This window comes from Tachyglossus aculeatus, chromosome 4 (assembly GCF_015852505.1).
Source record: "Tachyglossus aculeatus isolate mTacAcu1 chromosome 4, mTacAcu1.pri, whole genome shotgun sequence".
In the NCBI taxonomy this organism is placed as follows: domain Eukaryota; kingdom Metazoa; phylum Chordata; class Mammalia; order Monotremata; family Tachyglossidae; genus Tachyglossus; species Tachyglossus aculeatus.
Window position 1 is genome coordinate 9,115,960 of NC_052069.1, and position 18,231 is coordinate 9,134,190.

General features: G+C 47.7%; 1 protein-coding gene across 1 annotated transcript in view; it reads right to left on the minus strand.

Moving 5' to 3' along the window:
* Nucleotides 1-318: 318 nt before the first annotated feature.
* Nucleotides 319-18,231, minus strand: part of WFS1 (wolframin ER transmembrane glycoprotein) — a 119,314-nt gene continuing 101,401 nt past the window's right edge. The window contains exons 7-8 of the mRNA XM_038745740.1: nucleotides 9,716-9,864; nucleotides 319-2,856 (exon numbers count right to left, since the gene is read on the minus strand). Coding sequence (XP_038601668.1) covers nucleotides 1,039-2,856; nucleotides 9,716-9,864 — 1,967 coding nt within the window. The 3' untranslated portion in view covers nucleotides 319-1,038. The remainder of the gene's footprint in view (nucleotides 2,857-9,715; nucleotides 9,865-18,231) is intronic.

An 18,231-nucleotide genomic window follows, 5' to 3' on the forward strand; every position in this document is an offset into this window, starting at 1 on the left:
CAAAGACAACATTAGGAAAATGAGGTGGTTGTGAGGTAACTTTGAAGGAGAAGGCCACTGCTTGGGCTAATGAGCAATATATGACCCATTTTTATGGTTTTTAAATGGTACGTGTTGAGTGTTAACTATGTGCTTGGCACTGTCCCAAGCACTGGGGTAGTTACAAGCTAATCAGGTTGGACACAGTCTGTCTCCCAAGTGGAGCTCGTAGCCTTAATCCCCATTCTGAAAGGAGGAGAAAGATTTTCAGATGCGATTAAAAAAGACAACAAAAACCTCTCAGGACGCCGTTTGTGAAAAAGAGACACGACACGAAGGCTAGGCATCACACTTGTATTCAAGTGAACAATTACAACGGAATAAATAATACAGAGATAACCACGGGGGTTTCATTGGAACTACTCGATGCAGTAATACATTTTCTGTTGCGGTCCGTTCCGTTGCACGTCACGAATCGTCCGTGATCTCACCCCGGTCGCTCTCCGTGGACTCGGCCCGATTTACTCCGGATTCCTATGCCACGCGGGGTCGATATCGGCCGGGCAGAAATCTCCCTCTTCCGCATCCCGCTCTGGGTGACTTCCCACTGGAACTGCGTCTGCGTCTTAAGCCTGAGATCCCTTCGGATGCTTTTGGGACTCCGCCTGGCGCCCGCGCTCGGTGTCCGCTCCGGGCGGAGGCCCAAAGTGGAGGCAGGAGGGGTCAAAGTTCAACCGACAGCCACGAGACGGGGCCGGCTCCGATCCAACACCAGGAATGGACCTTTTTGGGGGGGGGCAAGCGCTCTTAAGGGATCCAACTCTAGCATCGGGCCCGTTCCACAGTGGTCACAGGGTTCCGGATGGAAAGACGGGGAGCATGCAACGATCCTTCTGGCGGAAAGGCGTCGGGTCCCGTGTATCGCAGTCAAGCGTCGCCGACACCCCGGGCTTCACAAACATTTTGCTAACTGGGCGGTGGGGCGGTCAGGGGGTGGGCCCGGGGGTATCGGTATCGACGGGGCGACCGGGATACCCCCACCGGGCCGGAGGAGGGGGCTCAGGCCACGGACAGGAAGGGGAAGAAGAAGAAATCGAAGGCGAACTTGAGGGCGGCGTGGACGTTGCTCCTCCAGTCGTGTTCGATCTTCACGTGGCGCCTGGAGGGGATGAGCTTGGCCATGCAGTTGAGGCAGCTGATGGCCTTGAGTTCGAAGACTGGCCACTTGCTGCCCAGCCGGCCCTCCAGGATGGTGCTGAACTCAATCACGCTCCCCTGCCTCAGGTGCAGGAGCACATCCTTGAACTCGTGGCTGGCCCTGAGCACCACGTCCTTGGTGATGTCGTCCTCCTCCGGGGTCTTGCCGGCGGCCCCGTAGGGCATGCCCACCGTGATCTCGAACTTGTAGCGGTCGAACCGCTTCATGTGGCAGCGGTGCTTGGCGAGGGCCTTGAGGCGGCACAGGTCGTCCTCGCGAGGGGCCGGGGAGCGGGCCGGGTCGCGGGCCGGGTCGCAGCCCGGGTAGGGCTCCCCGTAGAGACAGCGCAGCCAGTCGCCGAGGAAGAAGGGCAGCACGTTGACGGCCGCCTCGGCGCTGTTGTCGATGTCCGTGACCCGGACGTACTTGAAGCGGCCCGTCCACGTGACCCGGTGGCCCTCCAGGTGGCTACAGAGGATCTGAGTGCGGGCCATGTTGGTCTCCTTCCAGGCCCGGGGCCCGCACAGGAAGCCGTACTGCGGCCAGCTGAGCGTCGAGTTGTACACCTTCATCCCCTCCGAGCGGTAGACGTAGAACCAGCAGAAGGCCACGACGGCCGTGAGCCAGACCAGGATGAGCTTCACCACGGAGCTCCGGGTCAGGGAGCGGACGACGCCCGCCGGGGAGAGGCTGGCCCTCGTCCAGCGGCGGGCCAGCAGCGGGACCGCGCACAGGGCCGCCGTGGCCGCCATCTTGGCCAGCTCCAGCGAGAAGAACCACTTGGCCAGCTGGACGGCGCCCATCAGCGCCAGGCCCACCGCCAGGACCGGGAGGGCGAAAAGGAAGAGGAAGTAGCCGAGGCTGGCGCGGACGAGGCCCAGCCCGGTGGCTTCGCGCAGGATGACCACCGACAGCTCACACCACATGAAGCACACCAGATAGGGGACCAGGTAGCAGTAGGTCCCTTGGAAGTTCCTCAGCCGGGCCATCCTGAAGAGGAGGTAGAACAGGTAGACGAACAGGAGGCAGGGGATGCTCACGTTCAGGACAACCAGCGAGCCCACGGGGACGGTCCAGAACGTCTGGCCCAGGAGGGCCAGGGGGCCCAGGGCCAGCGGCACGTGAGGCAGAAGCGACAGGGCCCCGGCCGCCACCTCGGTCAGCAGGGCCCGGCGGGTGAAGGGCTCGGCGCAGGCGCTCAGGCTCAGGTAGCTCGTCACCGTGAAGAAGAGAGACACCACGGCCAGCTCGGAGCAGGGGAGGCACTCTTTGCTGGCCATGGGGAAGGAGAAGATGACGAAGGCCACCGAGAGCAGGAAGTGGACGTAGGGCTCCAGGTGGTTCCAGCCGAAGTTCACCTCGGCCTGCTCCACGTCCAGGTTGGGCTCGAAGCGGAGCAGCAGGTCCGTCAGGGTGCGGAAGTTCTCCCAGGCCTTGCTGTCTTGGAAGACCTTCAGGGTGCAGATCACCATGGACAGGAAGGACAGGTAGAAGATGACCAGGGGGATGAAGAAGGCGAAGAACTCCACCGTCAGGTTGCTGATGACGAAGAAGAAGAGGAGCGCGTTGATGTGGTGGGTCGGGACGATGGTGGACAGCCAGTGCATGCCGGCCTTCGACGCCATCTCGATCAGGTACTCTTTGATCTCCATGATGGCGTGGAGGGGGAATTTCACCACCTGGGGAATGACGAGGATGGATCACGATAACGACAGTATCGGTCAGGCGCCGACCGCGTGTCGGCACCGTTCATTCATTCGATCGTATTTATTGAGCACTTACCGTGCGCAGAGCACTGTACTAAGCGCTTGGAAGTACAGGTCGGCAACATATAGACACGGTCCCTACCCAACAATGGGCACCGTTCTAAGTGCTGGGGAGGATACGAGCTGAGAGGGTTGGGCCCAGTCCCCGTCCCACGGAGAGCTCGCCGTCTTAACCCCCGTTTGACAGATGAGGGAACTGAGGCCCAGAGAAGTGAAGCGACTCACCCAAGGCCACGCAGCAGACAAGTGGTGGAGCCGGGGTTAGAACCTGTGTCCTTCTGACTCCTAGGCCCGGGCTCTAGCCACTAGACCACACTACTCCTGAGAAAGACAAGCAAGACTGAAAACACGGGTTGGAGGTTCTGGACGGCAGTCGCTCGGGGGAACCTTTTCCCCACTGATCTCCGGCTGGATCGATTGACTTTGGGGGAGACGGGCTGAGCTGAGGGGCTTTTTCTCGCCATCGATCTATGGTATTTATTCAGCCCTTTCTGGGAGCAGAGGACTGTACTGAGTGCTTTGGGCATGTGAGAGCGTAGGAACGACAGTAATTACTCTCCCCACTTCAAAGCCTTAAATGAAGGCCCATCTCCTCCAAGAGGCCTTCCCTGACTAAGCCCACCTTTCCTCTTCCCCCGATCCCTTCTGCGTCACTCTGCCTTGCTCCCTTTATTCATCCCTATGCCCAGCTCCACACCACTTAGATACCTCTCTGTAATTTATTCATTACTATTAATGTCTATCTCCCCCTCTAGACTGTAAGCTCATTGTGGGCGGGGAATCATCATCATCAATCGTATTTATTGAGCGCTTACTATGTGCAGAGAACTGTACTAAGCACTTGGAAAGTACAAATTGGCAACATATAGAGACAGTCCCTACCCAACAGTGGGCTCACAGTCTAAAAGGGGGAGACAGAATGTGTCTGTTTACTGTTGTACTGTACTCTCCCAAGCACTTAGTACAGTGCTTTGCACATAGGAAGTGCTCAATAAATACAACTGAATGAATGAATGAAGGAAGGATTCTTTTCTAGAAAGCTTTTAAAAATGTGACGGTAGCTGAATTATTTGCCAGTCCCAGCTCATTGCCTGGACTTCCAAACCTATCCATCAGTCGATCGTATTTATTGAACGCTTATTCATTCATTCCTTGGATCGTATTTATTGAACACTTATTCATTCACGATCGTATTTATTGAGTGCTTACTGTGTGCACAGCACTGGGCTAAGCGCTTGGAAAGTACAATTCAGCAACAAATAGAGATATGCCAGGCGCTGATGGGTGATGCAGTCGAGGATCCCGATTCCAATCGCTGCAAGGAATTCAGTTCCCTCCCCGCCTCTTTCTCTACCTACCCCTTACTGAACACAATCAGGCAGGTAATAACAGTGATGGTACTTGTGAAGCGCTTACTATGTGCCAAGCTCACTGTGTGCCGAGCGCTGTGCTAAGCCCTTAGGACGAATGCACTACAACAGAGTTGGTAGACACGCTCCCTGTCCACAAGGAGCTAGAAAGAGAGCACCAGATACAAAGCAGTAACTTGGTCTTTTAGACTGTGAGCCCACTGTTGGTTAGGGACTGTCTCTATGTGTTGCCAGCTTGTAGTTCCCAAGCGCTTAGTACAGTGCTCTGCACACAGTAAGTGCTCAATAAATACGATTGATTGACTGATTGGTCTGGAATGCCCTCCCTCTATACATGTGCCAAACTAGCTCACTTCCTCTCTTCAAAGCCCTACTGAGAGCTCACCTCCTCCAGGAGGCCTTCCCAGACTGAGCCCCCTTTCCCGCTGCTCCTTCTCTCCTCTCCCTACTCCCTCCCTCTTCTCTATCCCCTTCCCCACCCCACAGCACTGGTGAATACTTGTCCATATTCATTATTCTATTTATTTTATTAATGATGTGCATATACGTATAATTCTATTTATCATCATCATCAATTGTATTTATTGAGCGCTTACTGTGTGCAGAGCACTGTACTAAGTGCTTGGGGAGTACAAGTAGGCAACATATAGAGACGGTCCCTACCCAACAGTGGGCTCAGTCTAAAAGACTATTTATCTATTTTTATGCTATTGATGCCTGTCTATTTGTTTTGTTTTGTTGTCTGTTTCCCCCTTCTAGACTGTTGTTGGGTAGGGACTGTCGCTATCTGCTGCCAAACTGTACTTTCCAAGTGCTAGTACAGTGCTCTGCACACAGTGAGTGCTCAATAAATACGACTGAATGAAAGAATGAGTGAATGAATTAATTTTACAGATGAGGACACTGAGGCCCAGAGAAGTGAAGTGACTTCCCCACGGTCACACAGCAGACATGTAGCAGACTTGGGATTAGGGCCCATGGCCAGGGCTCTATCCACTACGCCATGCTGATTCCCCATCTGTAATTTACCTGAATGTAATAATGATAATAATAATAATAATGATGATATTTGTTAATAATAATAATAATAATAATGATGGCATTTGTTAAGCACTTACTATGTGCAAAGCACTGTTCTAAGCGCTGGGGAGGATACAAGGTGATCAGGTTGTCCCACGGGGGGCTCACAGTCTTAATCCCCATTTTACAGATGAGGTAACCGAGGCCCAATGAAGTTAAGTGACTTGCCCAAAGTCACACAGCTGACAATTGGCAGAGCCGGGGTTTGAACCCAAGACCTCTGACTCCAAAGCCCGGGCTCTTTCCAATGAGCCACGCTGCTCACTATGTGCCAAGCACTGTTCTAAGCACTGGGGCAGATACAAGATAATCGGGTTCGACACAGTCCCTGTCCCACATAGGGCTCACGGTCTTAATCCCCATTTCACAGATGAGGGAACTGAGGCACAGGGAAGTTAAGTGACTTGCTCAAGGTCACACAGCAGACAAGTGGCGGGGCCGGGATTAGAACCCGTGACATTCTGACGTCCTGGCCCGTGCTCTATCCACGAGGCCATGCTGCTCCTCACTGTCTCCCCTAAACCTAACACTCCCCTAAAGTGTTAAATCCTAAACACTTTAAAGGCAAGGATTGTGTCGACTGATTCCGTTGCAATCCCCCAGGTATTTAGTTCAGTGCTCACCACAGATTAAGCACTTCATTCATTCATTCAATCGTATTTATTGAGCGCTTACGGTGTGCAGATCACTGTACTAAGCAAAAACCAACTAATGAGTGATTGATGATGCCATTACTCCAGGTCTGTGAAGGAGTCCTGGAATACAAGAGGCAGAAACCACTGGTTTCGTGGGACCGTGTTATTTTCAAAGATGTTTTCCGCACGAAATTCTACGCGGATCCATTCACGTCACATTGTCACCAGGGATTTTTCTGGAAAACTGCCTATAGAGCTACTGCTTCATCCAAGCACACCCTCAGTTGTCCCAGTTGTACGTTGGTCAGTAAATTTGCATCCCAGACGGGGTCCGTTGATTAGCACTATGCTCCTGCCTGTTGCTGTGGCATCTCTTAGTATTCATTCATTCATTCAATCCTATTTATTGAGCGCTTACTGTGTGCAGAGCACTGTACTAAGCGCTTGGGAAGTACAAGTTGGCAACATATAGAGACGGTCCCTACCCAACAGCGGGCTCACAGGCTAGAAGATGTCAGCATTTAGTACAGTGTCTGACACATAGAAAGCACCTACCAAATACCACTAAAATAAAAAAGTCTCACCACGTCACGGTCAATCCAAACAGATGTGTGGGGTTGGAAGGTTATTTTTCTCCAGACCCATACTGATAAACGTATGTTCTGGAAGAAGTGAATGTATAAAACCTCTATAATCAATTTATTTATATTGATCAATCATTCAATCAATCAATCGTATTTATTGAGCGCTTACTGTGTGCAGAGCACTGTACTAAGCGCTTGGGAAGTACAAGTTGGCAACATATAGAGACGGTCCCTACCCAACAGTGGGCTCACAGTCTAGATGTCAGCATTTAGTACAGTGTCTGACACATAGAAAGCACCTACCAAATACCACTAAAATAAAAGTCTCACCACGTCACAGTCAATCCAAATAGATGTGTGAGGTTGGAAGGTTATTTTTCTCCAGACCCATACTGATAAACGTATGTTCTGGAAGAAGTGAATGTATAAAACCTCTATAATCAATTTATTTATATTGATGACCATTCATAATGATGTCGGTCTCCCCCCCTCTAGACGGTAAGCTTGTCATGGGCAGGGACTGTCACTCTTTATTGCTATACTGTACTTTCCCAAGTGCTTCGTACAGTGCTCTGAACACAGTAAGTGCTTAGTAAGCATGACTGAAAGAATTAATCAGTGGTAATTACTGAGTGTTTATTGCATACAGAGCACTGTACGAAGCGCTTGGGAAAGCATAATACAATAAAGTTGTATTATGTTCCCTGTCCACAGTGAGCTTACTTTCTAGAGGGGGAGAAAGACATTAATATAAACAAATCATTTATGGATCTGTACATATGTATGGATCTTTCCCCCTTCAAAGCCCTACTGAGAGCTCACCTCTTCCAGGAGGCCTTCCCAGACTAACCCTCCCCCTTTCCTCTGCTCCTCCTCCTCTCCCCATCGCCCCAATTCCCTCCTTCTGCTCTACCCCCTTCCCAGCCCCTTAGCACTGGTGTATAGCTGTCCATATTTATTATTCTATTTATTTTATTAATAAATAAATTGTATTACGTATTTATGTATTAACCAGTGGTATTTACTGAGCACTTATTTTTTTAATAGTATTTGTTAAGCACTTACTATGTGCCAGACACTGTACTAACCGCTGGGATAGATATAGGCTAATCAGGTTGGACACAGTCCCTGTCCTACGTGAAGCTCACGTACCTCCTTCCCCTCCCCAAAGCATCTGTATATATGTTTGTACAGATTTATTACTCTATTTATTTTACTTGTACATATTTACTATTCTATTTATTTTATTTTGTTAATGATGTGCATCCTATTTATTCTGATGACTTGACACCTGTTCACATGTTGTGCTTTGTTGTCTGTCTCCCCCTTCTAGACTGTGAGCCCGTTGTTGGGTAGGGACCGTCTCTCTATGTTGCCAACTTGTACTTCCCAAGCGCTTAGTACAGTGCTCTGCACACAGTAAGCGCTCAATAAATACGATTGAATGAATGAATGAATGAATGAAAAAGCTCACAGTCTTAATCTCCTTGTTACAGATGAGGTAATGGAGGCTCAGAGAAGTGAAATGACAAGACCAGGGACTCACAGCCAACAAGTAGGTGAGCTAGAATTAGAATCCAGATCCTACTGACTCCCAGGGCCATGCTCTATCCACTTCGCCATTCTGCTTCTCAGTGCGGAGCACTGTACTAAGCGTTTGGGGGAGTCCAAACTAGTACCTTTAGTTTTCACACTAGACACAGATGGAGGTGTGAGTTCCACTGTTGATCATGGGGGGATATCGAGGAACACACAGCTGAGACCCACTTAAGCGCCCTCTCCCAATTTTGATTTTTAGAGGGGACATAGTGGGAGGAGAGAAAAAAGCAGAAAGGAGGGAGAGAAAGACTCAAAATTAATTTGACTTTCAAGCCAGGCCCCACTGCAAAATCCTCAACCCATTACACAAGAAGCAGCGTGGCCTACTGGATAGAGCCCAGGCCCGGGAGTCAGAAGGATCTGGGTTCTAATCCTGGCTCTGCCACCTGTCTGCTGTGTGACTTTGGGCAAGTTGCTTCCATTCCCTGGGCCTCCGTTCCCTCATCTGTAAAATGTGGATTAAGACTCTGAGCCCCATGTTGGACAGGGACTATGTCCAACCTGATCTACTCCAGCACTTAGTTCCGTGCCTGACACATAGTAAGTGCTTAACAAATAGCACAATTATCATCGTCATCATTATTATTATTATTATTCTTAGTAGTAGTAGTAGTATTTGTGCCTCAGTTTCTTCATCTATAAAAGGGGAATAAGACTGTGAGCCCCATTTGGGACATATACTGTGTCTAAGCTAATGTCTAAGCTTGTATCTACCCCAGGGCTTAGAACAGTGCCTTGCATGTGGTAAGCACTTAACAAATACCACAAGTATTATTATTATTTTTATTATTCTCTATGGCTCAGTTTCTCCATCTGTAAAATGGGGAATAAGACCATAAGCCCCATGTGGGTCATGGACTGTATCTAAGCTAATGAACTTGTATCTACCCCCGGCCTTAGAATGGTGCCTTGCACATAGTAAGCACTTAACAAATTCAAGTATCATTATTATTACTCTCTGTGCCTCAGTTCCCTCACCTGTAAACTGGGGAATAAGACGACGAGCCCCACCTGGAACATGGACTGTGTCTAAGTTGATGAGCTTGTATCTACCCCAGGGCTTAGAACAGGTGGCTGGCATCTAGGGAAGCAGCAGCATGGCTCAGTGGAAAGAGCCCGGGCTTTGGAGTCAGAGGTCAGGGTTCAAATCCGGCTCCGCCAGTTATCAGCTGTGTGACTTTGGGCAAATCACTTCACTTCTCTGTGCCTCAGTTCCCTCATCTGTAAAATGGGGATTAAGACTGTGATCCCCCATGGGACAACCCGATCTCCTTGTAACCTCCCCAGCGCTTAGAACAGTGCTTTGCACATAGTAAGCGCCTAATAAATGCCATTATTATTATTATTATGGAGTGCTGAACAAATACCATTAAGCACATCCCCTGCCCATCCCCACCGCCCCCTCAAAAGCAAATGAGCCAAACAAAAGTATCCGCCATCAGGTTCCACAAAAGTGGATGTGGTGGATTGGAGCCCTTCGGTCCGTCCCTGAGTGACGACTCACTTTGAGGCGGAGAGGCAGGTCTTCTGGACCCTTCCCGGCCAACTCGTCGTCGTCGTCTTCATCCTGTAGTAACAACTGGCTGGGGATGATGCCTTTGGCGTACTTCTTCGTGATCTCCACAAAGTCATCCAAGGCGAAGTAGCTCTTAGCTGCCAAGAAACCAGAGAAAGCGCCTTCAGAAGTCAAGTTCCAAGCCTGGCTTTGAGCCAGGTTCCATTTTTGCTCACCTTCTCATTGTCCCTCAATCTTGTCTCTCATCTCTCTCACCACTGACCCCTGGTCTGGAACGCCCTCACTCCTCAAATAATAATAATAATAATAATAATAATAATAATAATAATAATAATAATAATAGCATTTGTTAAGCGCTTTCTATGTACGAAGCACTGTTCTAAGTGCTGGATCCCACACACAGTTCCTCACCCCCCCTTTCAAGTCCCTTCTGAGGGCCCATCTCCTCCAAGAGGCCTTCCCTGACTAAGCCTCACCATTCCTCTTCTCCCACTCCCTTCTGCGTCACCTTGACTTGCTCCCTTTATTCATCTCCCCTCCCAGCCTCCCAAACAGTAATAATAATAATAATGATAATAATAATAATAGTATTTGTTAAGTGCTTACTAAGGCCCAAGCACTGTTCTAAGCACTGGGGTAGATACAAGGTAATCAGGTTGTCCCACGTGGGGCTCACAGTCTTCATCCCCATTTGACAGATGAGGTAACAGGCACAGATAAGTTAAGTGACTTAATAATAATAACAATAATTATGGTATTTGTTAAGCGCTTACTATGTACCAAGAACTGTTCTAAGCACTGAGGTAGATACAGGGTAATCAGGTTGTCCCATCTGGGGCTCACACTATTAATCCCCATTTTACAGATGAGGTAACTAAGTCCCAGACAGATGATAAGTGGCGGAGCTGGAAATAGAACCCACGACTTCTGACTCCCAAGCCCGGGCTCTTTCCACTGTGCTGTGCTGTGCATATTTGTAATTTATTTATTTATATTAATTTATTTATTTATATTATACAATCTATCCTCCCCTCTAGACTGACAGCTCCTTGTGAGCAGGGAATGTGTCTGCTCACTGGTTTGGACTCCCTCAAGCGCTTAGTAAAAGGCTTTGCACACAGTAAGTGCTCAATAAATATGACCAAATGAATCAATGAATGAATGTCACCACAAGCACGAATGCGTTGATGACTTTTTTTTATGGCATTTTTAAAAGCTTAGTGTGCCAGGCACTGTTCTAAGCACTGGGGTAAATAAAAGTTGATCAGGTTGGACCCAATCCATGTCTCACATGGGGCTCACAATCCTAATCTCCAGTGGTAACTGAAGCTCAGAGAAGTCAAGTGACTTGTCCAAGGTCACCCAGCAGACAAGCGACAGAACCAGGACTAGAACCCAGGTACTTTTCCCAGGCCTGTGCTCTATCCACTAGGCCATGTTGCTTCTTATGATAATGATGGCATTTGTTAAGCGCTTACTATGTGCCAGGCATCGTTCTAAGCAATGGGGTAGATACGAGCTAATCGGGTTGGACCCAGTCCCTGTCTCGCGTGGGGCTCATTCGCCATTTTACAGGCGAGGGAACTGAGGCCTAGAGAAGTGACTTGCCTGAGGTCACACAGCAGACAAGTGGCAGGATTAGAACCCAGGTCTTTCTGACTCCAGATCTGGGCTGTATCCACTAAGCCATATTGCTTCCCCAGGGTGATACGTTCAATTATTCTGCTTTCTTTTGTAAATGCGTCTGCCTCCTCTGATGGAGAGTAAACTCCATCGTGAGTGAGGAATGGGTCTTACATGTCTGTTGTACTGTCCCGATCAAAGGTATTTACTGAGCGCTTACTGTGTGCAGAGCACTGTACCAAGCGCTTGGGAGAGTATAATTCAACAGAGTGCATAAAGCAGACCCCCGCCTTCAAGCTTACAGTTTAGTGGGGTAGATAGGCATCAAACTAAATGACAGATAGGGAAAACGGCAGAGAATAAGGATACGTGTGCTTAGTGCAGTGCTCTGAAAAAAGTGCTGAAAAAATAACGCCGATTGACTGGTATGCATCTAAGTGCTGTGGGGCTGGGGATTTAGGGTGGGTATTAAAGTGCGTAGGAGATACAGATTCAGGTGAATAGGTGATATAGAAAAATGGATGAATAGGTGGAGAAATTAGTGAGTACAGTCTACTGCCTTTGGAAAGGAGGCAAGAAATATCATGCCCATTATGACTGGGATAATAATTAATAATAATAATTATGGTACTTGTTAAGCGCTTACTACGTGACAAGCACTGTTCAAAGCGCTGGGGTAGATACAAGTTAATCAGGTCGGACACAGTCCTTGTCCCACATTCATTCTTTCAATCGTATTTATTGAGCACTTACTGTGTGCAGAGCACTGTACTAAGCACTTGGGAAGTACAAGTTGGCAACAAAGAGACGGTCCCTACCTAACAATGGGCTCACAGTCTAGAATGGGCTCCCATTCTTAATGCCCATTTTATAGATGAGGGAACTGAGGCCTCGCCTCCCAGGGTGGCACCTGGAGAGTTTCCAGTCCTCTACCGGTCTTGACTATGGGAGGGAGAGTCAAGCAGAGGCCCGTCCACTCCATTCCTCGCTTAGCCAGTGGCTAGTGAGTGGCAGGCCACCTGCTAGAAGTCAAAACTCCCCTGTGCTGGGCAGCGGCGGCATGGGAGAGAGTCGAGAGCAGAGACTCAGGTTTACTGCGCAGAAGGAGGCAATAGTCAACCACTTCCAGATTTTTCCCAAGAAACCTCTGTGGATCCACCACCAGAACGATTGCAGATGGAGGCGGGGCGTTCTGGGAGAGACGTGTCCATGGCGTCGCTATGGGTCGGACACGACTCGACAGCATAAGACAACAAAACAACGACAACTGAGGTCTAGAGAAGCTAAGTGACTTGCCCAAGGTCACGCAGCAGACATGGGGTGGAGCCAGGATTAGAACCCAGGTTCAAAGAGAGACTCCTTTTAAATTTGGCAGTGTCAGGAACTAGGGAGAGGGATAATGATAATAATAATAATGGCATTTATTAAGCGCTTACTATGTGTGAAGCACTGTTCTAAGCGCTGGGGAGGTTACAAGGTGATCAGGTTGTCCCACGGGGGGCTCACAGTCTTAATCCCCATTTTACAGATGAAGGAACTGAGGCACAGAGAAGTCAAGTGACTTGCCCAAAGTCAGACAGCTAATGATTGTCAGAGCCAGGATTTGAACCCATGACCTCTGACTCCCAAGCCTGTGCTCTTTTCCACTGAGCCACGCTGCTTCTCATGCCTTTGTGATGACTTTGTGACTTGCTTGTCCCCCTTACCTCAGCTCGCTACTCTCCTTCTCCAACCCAGCCCGCACGCTTCGTTCCTCTAATCCCAGCCTACTCACTGCACCTCCATCTCATCTATCTCACCCCATGAGAATGAAGAACATCCATCTCATCTATCTCACCCCATGAGAATGAAGATAATTAGGTCAGGCATTGTCCTTGTCCCACATGGGGCTCACAGGCTGAGGGAGAACAGGTACTGAATCCCCCCCATTTTCCAGATGAGGAAACTGAAGCACAGAGAGGTTAATCTGAATGGAAAGCTTATGAATTTCTAGAGCTCCAAATGATTTCCCTCTTAACCCTTATACCCATGACTGGTTGTCCTGAGGGACTCTATTACGCAGTCACAAATGGTACCCCTAGCCCCAGTGAGCCATTTAAAAAGGCCCTGCAGCTGATCCACTGGGGAACAAGGCAAGAGCATACAGATGGCCCCGTGCAAACCACCTGGGTACTGGATGTTTGATGGGGTCGCTGATGAGGCCATAGTATTGCTTTACAAAATCTGGATGAGAGAGAGCTCTTGCCCACATCCTGCCTCTGGCCTGGAACGTCCCCCCTCTTCATATCTGACAACGACTCTCCCCAACCTTCAAAGCCTTATTGAAGGCCCATCTCCTCCAAGAAGCCTTCCCTGACTAATAACCCCTTTCCTCTTCCCCTACTCCCTTCTGCCTTGCCCTGACTTGCTCCCTTTGTTCTTCCCCACTCGCGGCCCCACACCTCTTATGTCCATATCTGTCCTTTATCTGTATTAATGTCTATCTCCCCACCTCTAGATGGTAAGCTCCTTGTGGGCAGGGAATATGTCTGTTTATTTTTATATAGTACTCTCTCAAGTGCTTAGTACAACACTATGTAAGCGCTCAATAAATACAATTGAAAGAACAAACCGAAAATGAAATCACCCCATTTTTGGCTTTGATCTCTGCACTGTATTTTCTCCCGCTTACCCAGGCGAGTCCAGGAGAATTCTGGAACTCATTAAGTGCTTAGGTAGATAGGAGATAATCAGATCGGACACAGCCAATAGACCCAATTCCCGGCATCATGTGGTAGGTAATTGGAAATGTCATTTCGTATCCTATATGAGTTTGAAAAAAAAAATCCCTAAAAGACTCCGGAGTATTAGCATAGATGGCGAACTCATTATCTCTTTAAAAGAAACTTGGATTACAGTCACATCACTCGCTTTTCCCTCTACGTTTGTCTGTGGAAGAGGCTGAATTTTTTTTAAATCGTAGACAAAGGAAATCAGAGGCTGTCAGGATGTCCTGTCCCTAGGCTAATTAATCTAATCTGTTTTGTATAGTCCAAGAGAAGCTACTTCTTACTCACCTCCCCAAAAGCCAACTCATACCTCACTCCTCCCTACACATCAATCAACGGTATTCATTCATTCATTCAATCACATTTATCAAGCGCTTATTACATGGAAAGCACTGTACTTAGCAGTTGGGAGAGTACATTATAACAACATATACGCAACAACAGGCTCACATTAGTACATATTTACTACCCTATTTTATTAATGATGCGTATATAGCTATAATTCTATTTATTCTGATGGTATTGACACCTGTCTACTTGTTTTGTTTTAATATCTGTCTCCCCCTTCTAGACTGTGAGCCTGTTACACAGTCTACCTTACCCTCTAGCTTACATAAAAATGGACACATAGCCAAAATATCTTTATTTATATCAATATCTGTCTCCCCCTCTAGACTGTGAGCTTGCTGTGGGCAGAGAACACGGCTACTGACTCTTGGATTGTACTCTCCCAACCGTTTTGTGCACATAGTAAGTACTCAGTAAATATGATTGATTGATAGATTCTGAAATTCAGTGCTCAGCTGCCAACTGAGCAATGTGGGGAAGGGGAGAATGATAATGAAAAGTAATAATTATAATTGTGGTAATTATTAAGTGCATACCATGTGACAGAAACTGTTCTAAGTAGATCCAAGTAGATCTAAGTAGAACCTGTGTGGGGTTGGACACAGTCCCTTTCCCACGTGAGGCTCACAGTCTTAATTCCCATTTTCCAGATGAGGGAACTGAGGCTCAGAGAAGTGAAGTGACTTGCCCAAGGTCCCACAGAGGAAGAGTGGCAGAGGCGGGATTAGAACCCAGGTCCTCTCACACCCAGGCCCCGGCTTTTCCGTGAGGCCATGTTGCTTTTCATTACCTCAGAAGGTAATTACCGCTTGTCCGTCCGTTGTGGGTAGGGAGCATGTCTACTAACTGGATTGCGCTCTCCCAAGCACTTAGAACAGTGCTCTGCACATAGTCAATGCTCAACAGATACTTTTAATTGAATAGGCGGGAACAAATTCTAATTAGGAAGTAATAATGATGATGACATTTGTTACAGTATGATATGTGCTATGGACCTATCTTCAAATCATAGAACAGGGCTTGGCACATAGTATGCATTTAATAAGAATTATAATAATAATGATAATGATGACATTTGTTAAGCATCTACCATGTGCAAAGCACTGTTCTAAGCGCTGTGGAGGATACAAGGTGATCAGGTTGTCCAGCGTGGGCCTCACAGTCTTAATCCCCATTTTCCAGATGAGGTAACTGAGGTCCAGAGAAGTGAAGTGACTTGCCCAAAGTTACACAGCTGACAATTGGCGGAGACGGGATTTGAACCCATGACCTCTGACTCCGAAGCCCGTGTTCTTTCCAATGAGCCATGCTACTTCTCTTCTGCTTAACAAATGCCATCATTATCATTATTATTATTATTAATGGTATTTGTTAAGTGCTTACTATGTGCAAAGCACTGTTCTAAGTGCTGGGGAGGACACAAGGTTATCAGGTTGTCCCTCGTGGGGCTCACAGTCTCAATCCCCATTTTACAGATGAGGTAACTGAGGCACAGAGAAGTTAAGTCAAGCAGCCTATACCCTATGCCTATAGAAAAGCAGCACGGCCTAGTGACAACAGCATGGGCTTGGGAGTCAGAGGTCATGGGTTCTAATCCCACCTCCTTCACTTGTCTGCTGTGTGACCTTGGGCAAGTCACTTCACTTCTCTGGGCCTCAGTTACCTCATCTACAAAATGGGGATTGAGACTGTGAGCCCTATGTGGACAACCTGATCACCTTGTATCTACCCCAGCGCTTAGAACGGTGCTTGGCACATAGTAAGTGCTTAATAAATACCATAATTATTATTATTACTGAAAGTCGGAATCACTCCCAAGCACTTAGTACAGTGCTCTGCACATAGTAAGCACCCAATAATTGCCACTGATAATGATGAATCCCTACTGAGCTACTTTACCACCTGGATTCTCTTTGTTGAGAGGAGTTAACGACTTTCTCCTACTCTAAACGTCTTATTAAAACTTTTTGATATCAAATGCTGTAAGCAACTTGACACCTAAGTGCCTTTGATAAAAAAAAAAGCAACACACATAAAACTGACGTTCAAAGCCTTCTCTGGGTTCTATTATGCTTCGATTTTTCTTCAGTTTCAAGATGACATATTTCTCTGCCTCCCCCACTGCAGCAAAGAAAAAAAAATAAATACCTCCACCCATCACTGCCTACACAAAGGGGCATGTTCACTTACTATGATGCTATTTTAACACTGGATTTTACAGAAAAATCTCTGCCCAACTTCTCTCCCACAGCTCCAAAACGTCAGAAAGCATCAAGAGGAAAGAGATTTGGGGGTGAGGAGGAGGTCAGAAGTACAACAACCCCCCCATTTGAAACAGTAGCCTCGCAGGGATCAGAATGGGTGAAAATATCCACAGGCCAATGGGTAGAGAGGTACTTGCCAAAGTAATCATCAGACCCAAATTAGTAATTCTCTTTTTCTCATATTGCCAATTACATCCTTTGCTAGTTAGTCTTGCTATTCATTAAGAGTGTGCTAAGCTCTCAAGTAGATGCAAGGTCTCAGACTGGACACGGTTCCTGTCCCACGTGGGGATAATAATAATAATGATAATAATAATGGCATTTATTACGCACTTACTATGTGCAAAGCACTGCTCTAAGTGCTGGGGAGGTTACAAGGTGATCAGGTTGTCCCACAGGAGGCTCACAGTCTTCACCCCCCCATTGTACAGATGAGGGAACTGAGGCCCAGAGAAGTGAAGTGAGTTGCCCAAAGTCACACAGCTAAGTGGCAGAGGCGGAATTTGAACCCGTGACCTTTGACTCCAAAGCCCGGGCTCTATCCACTGAGCCACGCCGCTTCTCTGAGTCTAAGAGATAGGGTGAGCAGATCGTACCTTATTCCTATTTCGCAGGTGGGGAAATTGAGGCCCAGAAAGGTTAAGTGACTAGCCCGAGGCCACACTAGTGTTTGGGGGGAATGGACATGTTAGGGTTCTAACTGCTCTGCACACAGTAAGCGCTCAATAAATACGATTAAATGAATGAGTGAATGAACTTCAGGAGCTTTTGTTGTCATTAGGGAAGCAGCGTGGCTTAATGGAAAGAGCCCAGGCTTGGGAGTCAGAGGATGTGGGTTCTAATCCCGCCTCCGCCACTTGTCTGCTGTGTGGCCTTGGGCAACCCACTTAACTTCTCTATGCCTCAGTTACCTCATCTGTAAAATGTGGATTAAGACTGTGAGCCCCAAGTGGGACAACCTGATGACCTTGTATCTACCCCAGTGCTTAGAACAGTGCTTGACACATAGTAAGCGCTTAACAAATACCATGATTATTATTTCTAGGAACACGAGTGCACACCAGAAAGTGGGCAGTGGAAATTGCTACCGAACACTGTCTTTTAAAAAGAGCTGAGGAAGTGGAGGAAGAGGAGGAAGAGGAGTTGGAACAAGAGGAGAAGGATGAGGGAGAGGAGGATGAGAAAGAGGAGAATGAAAAACAGGAGGATGAGGAGGAAGAGGTTGAGAAAGAGAAGGATGAGGAAGATAAGGAGGAGGAGGAGAAAAAGGAGGAGGAGGAAGATTAAATTGTGCTCTATAGTGAATCACTTCTCTTTAGGGATCTTGGGAGGTTTTTTTTCCTACTGTTTTGGACTAAAAAAAGTCATTCAGGAGGGTGATGGAAGTGTGATTTAGCTAAACGAGATAATTTGATTTCAGAGATGAAATGCAAATCTGGATGTAAAAGACAATGAGAGAAAAAGTCAAGCTCTCCTACCTACAAAACATCAATGATTCCCA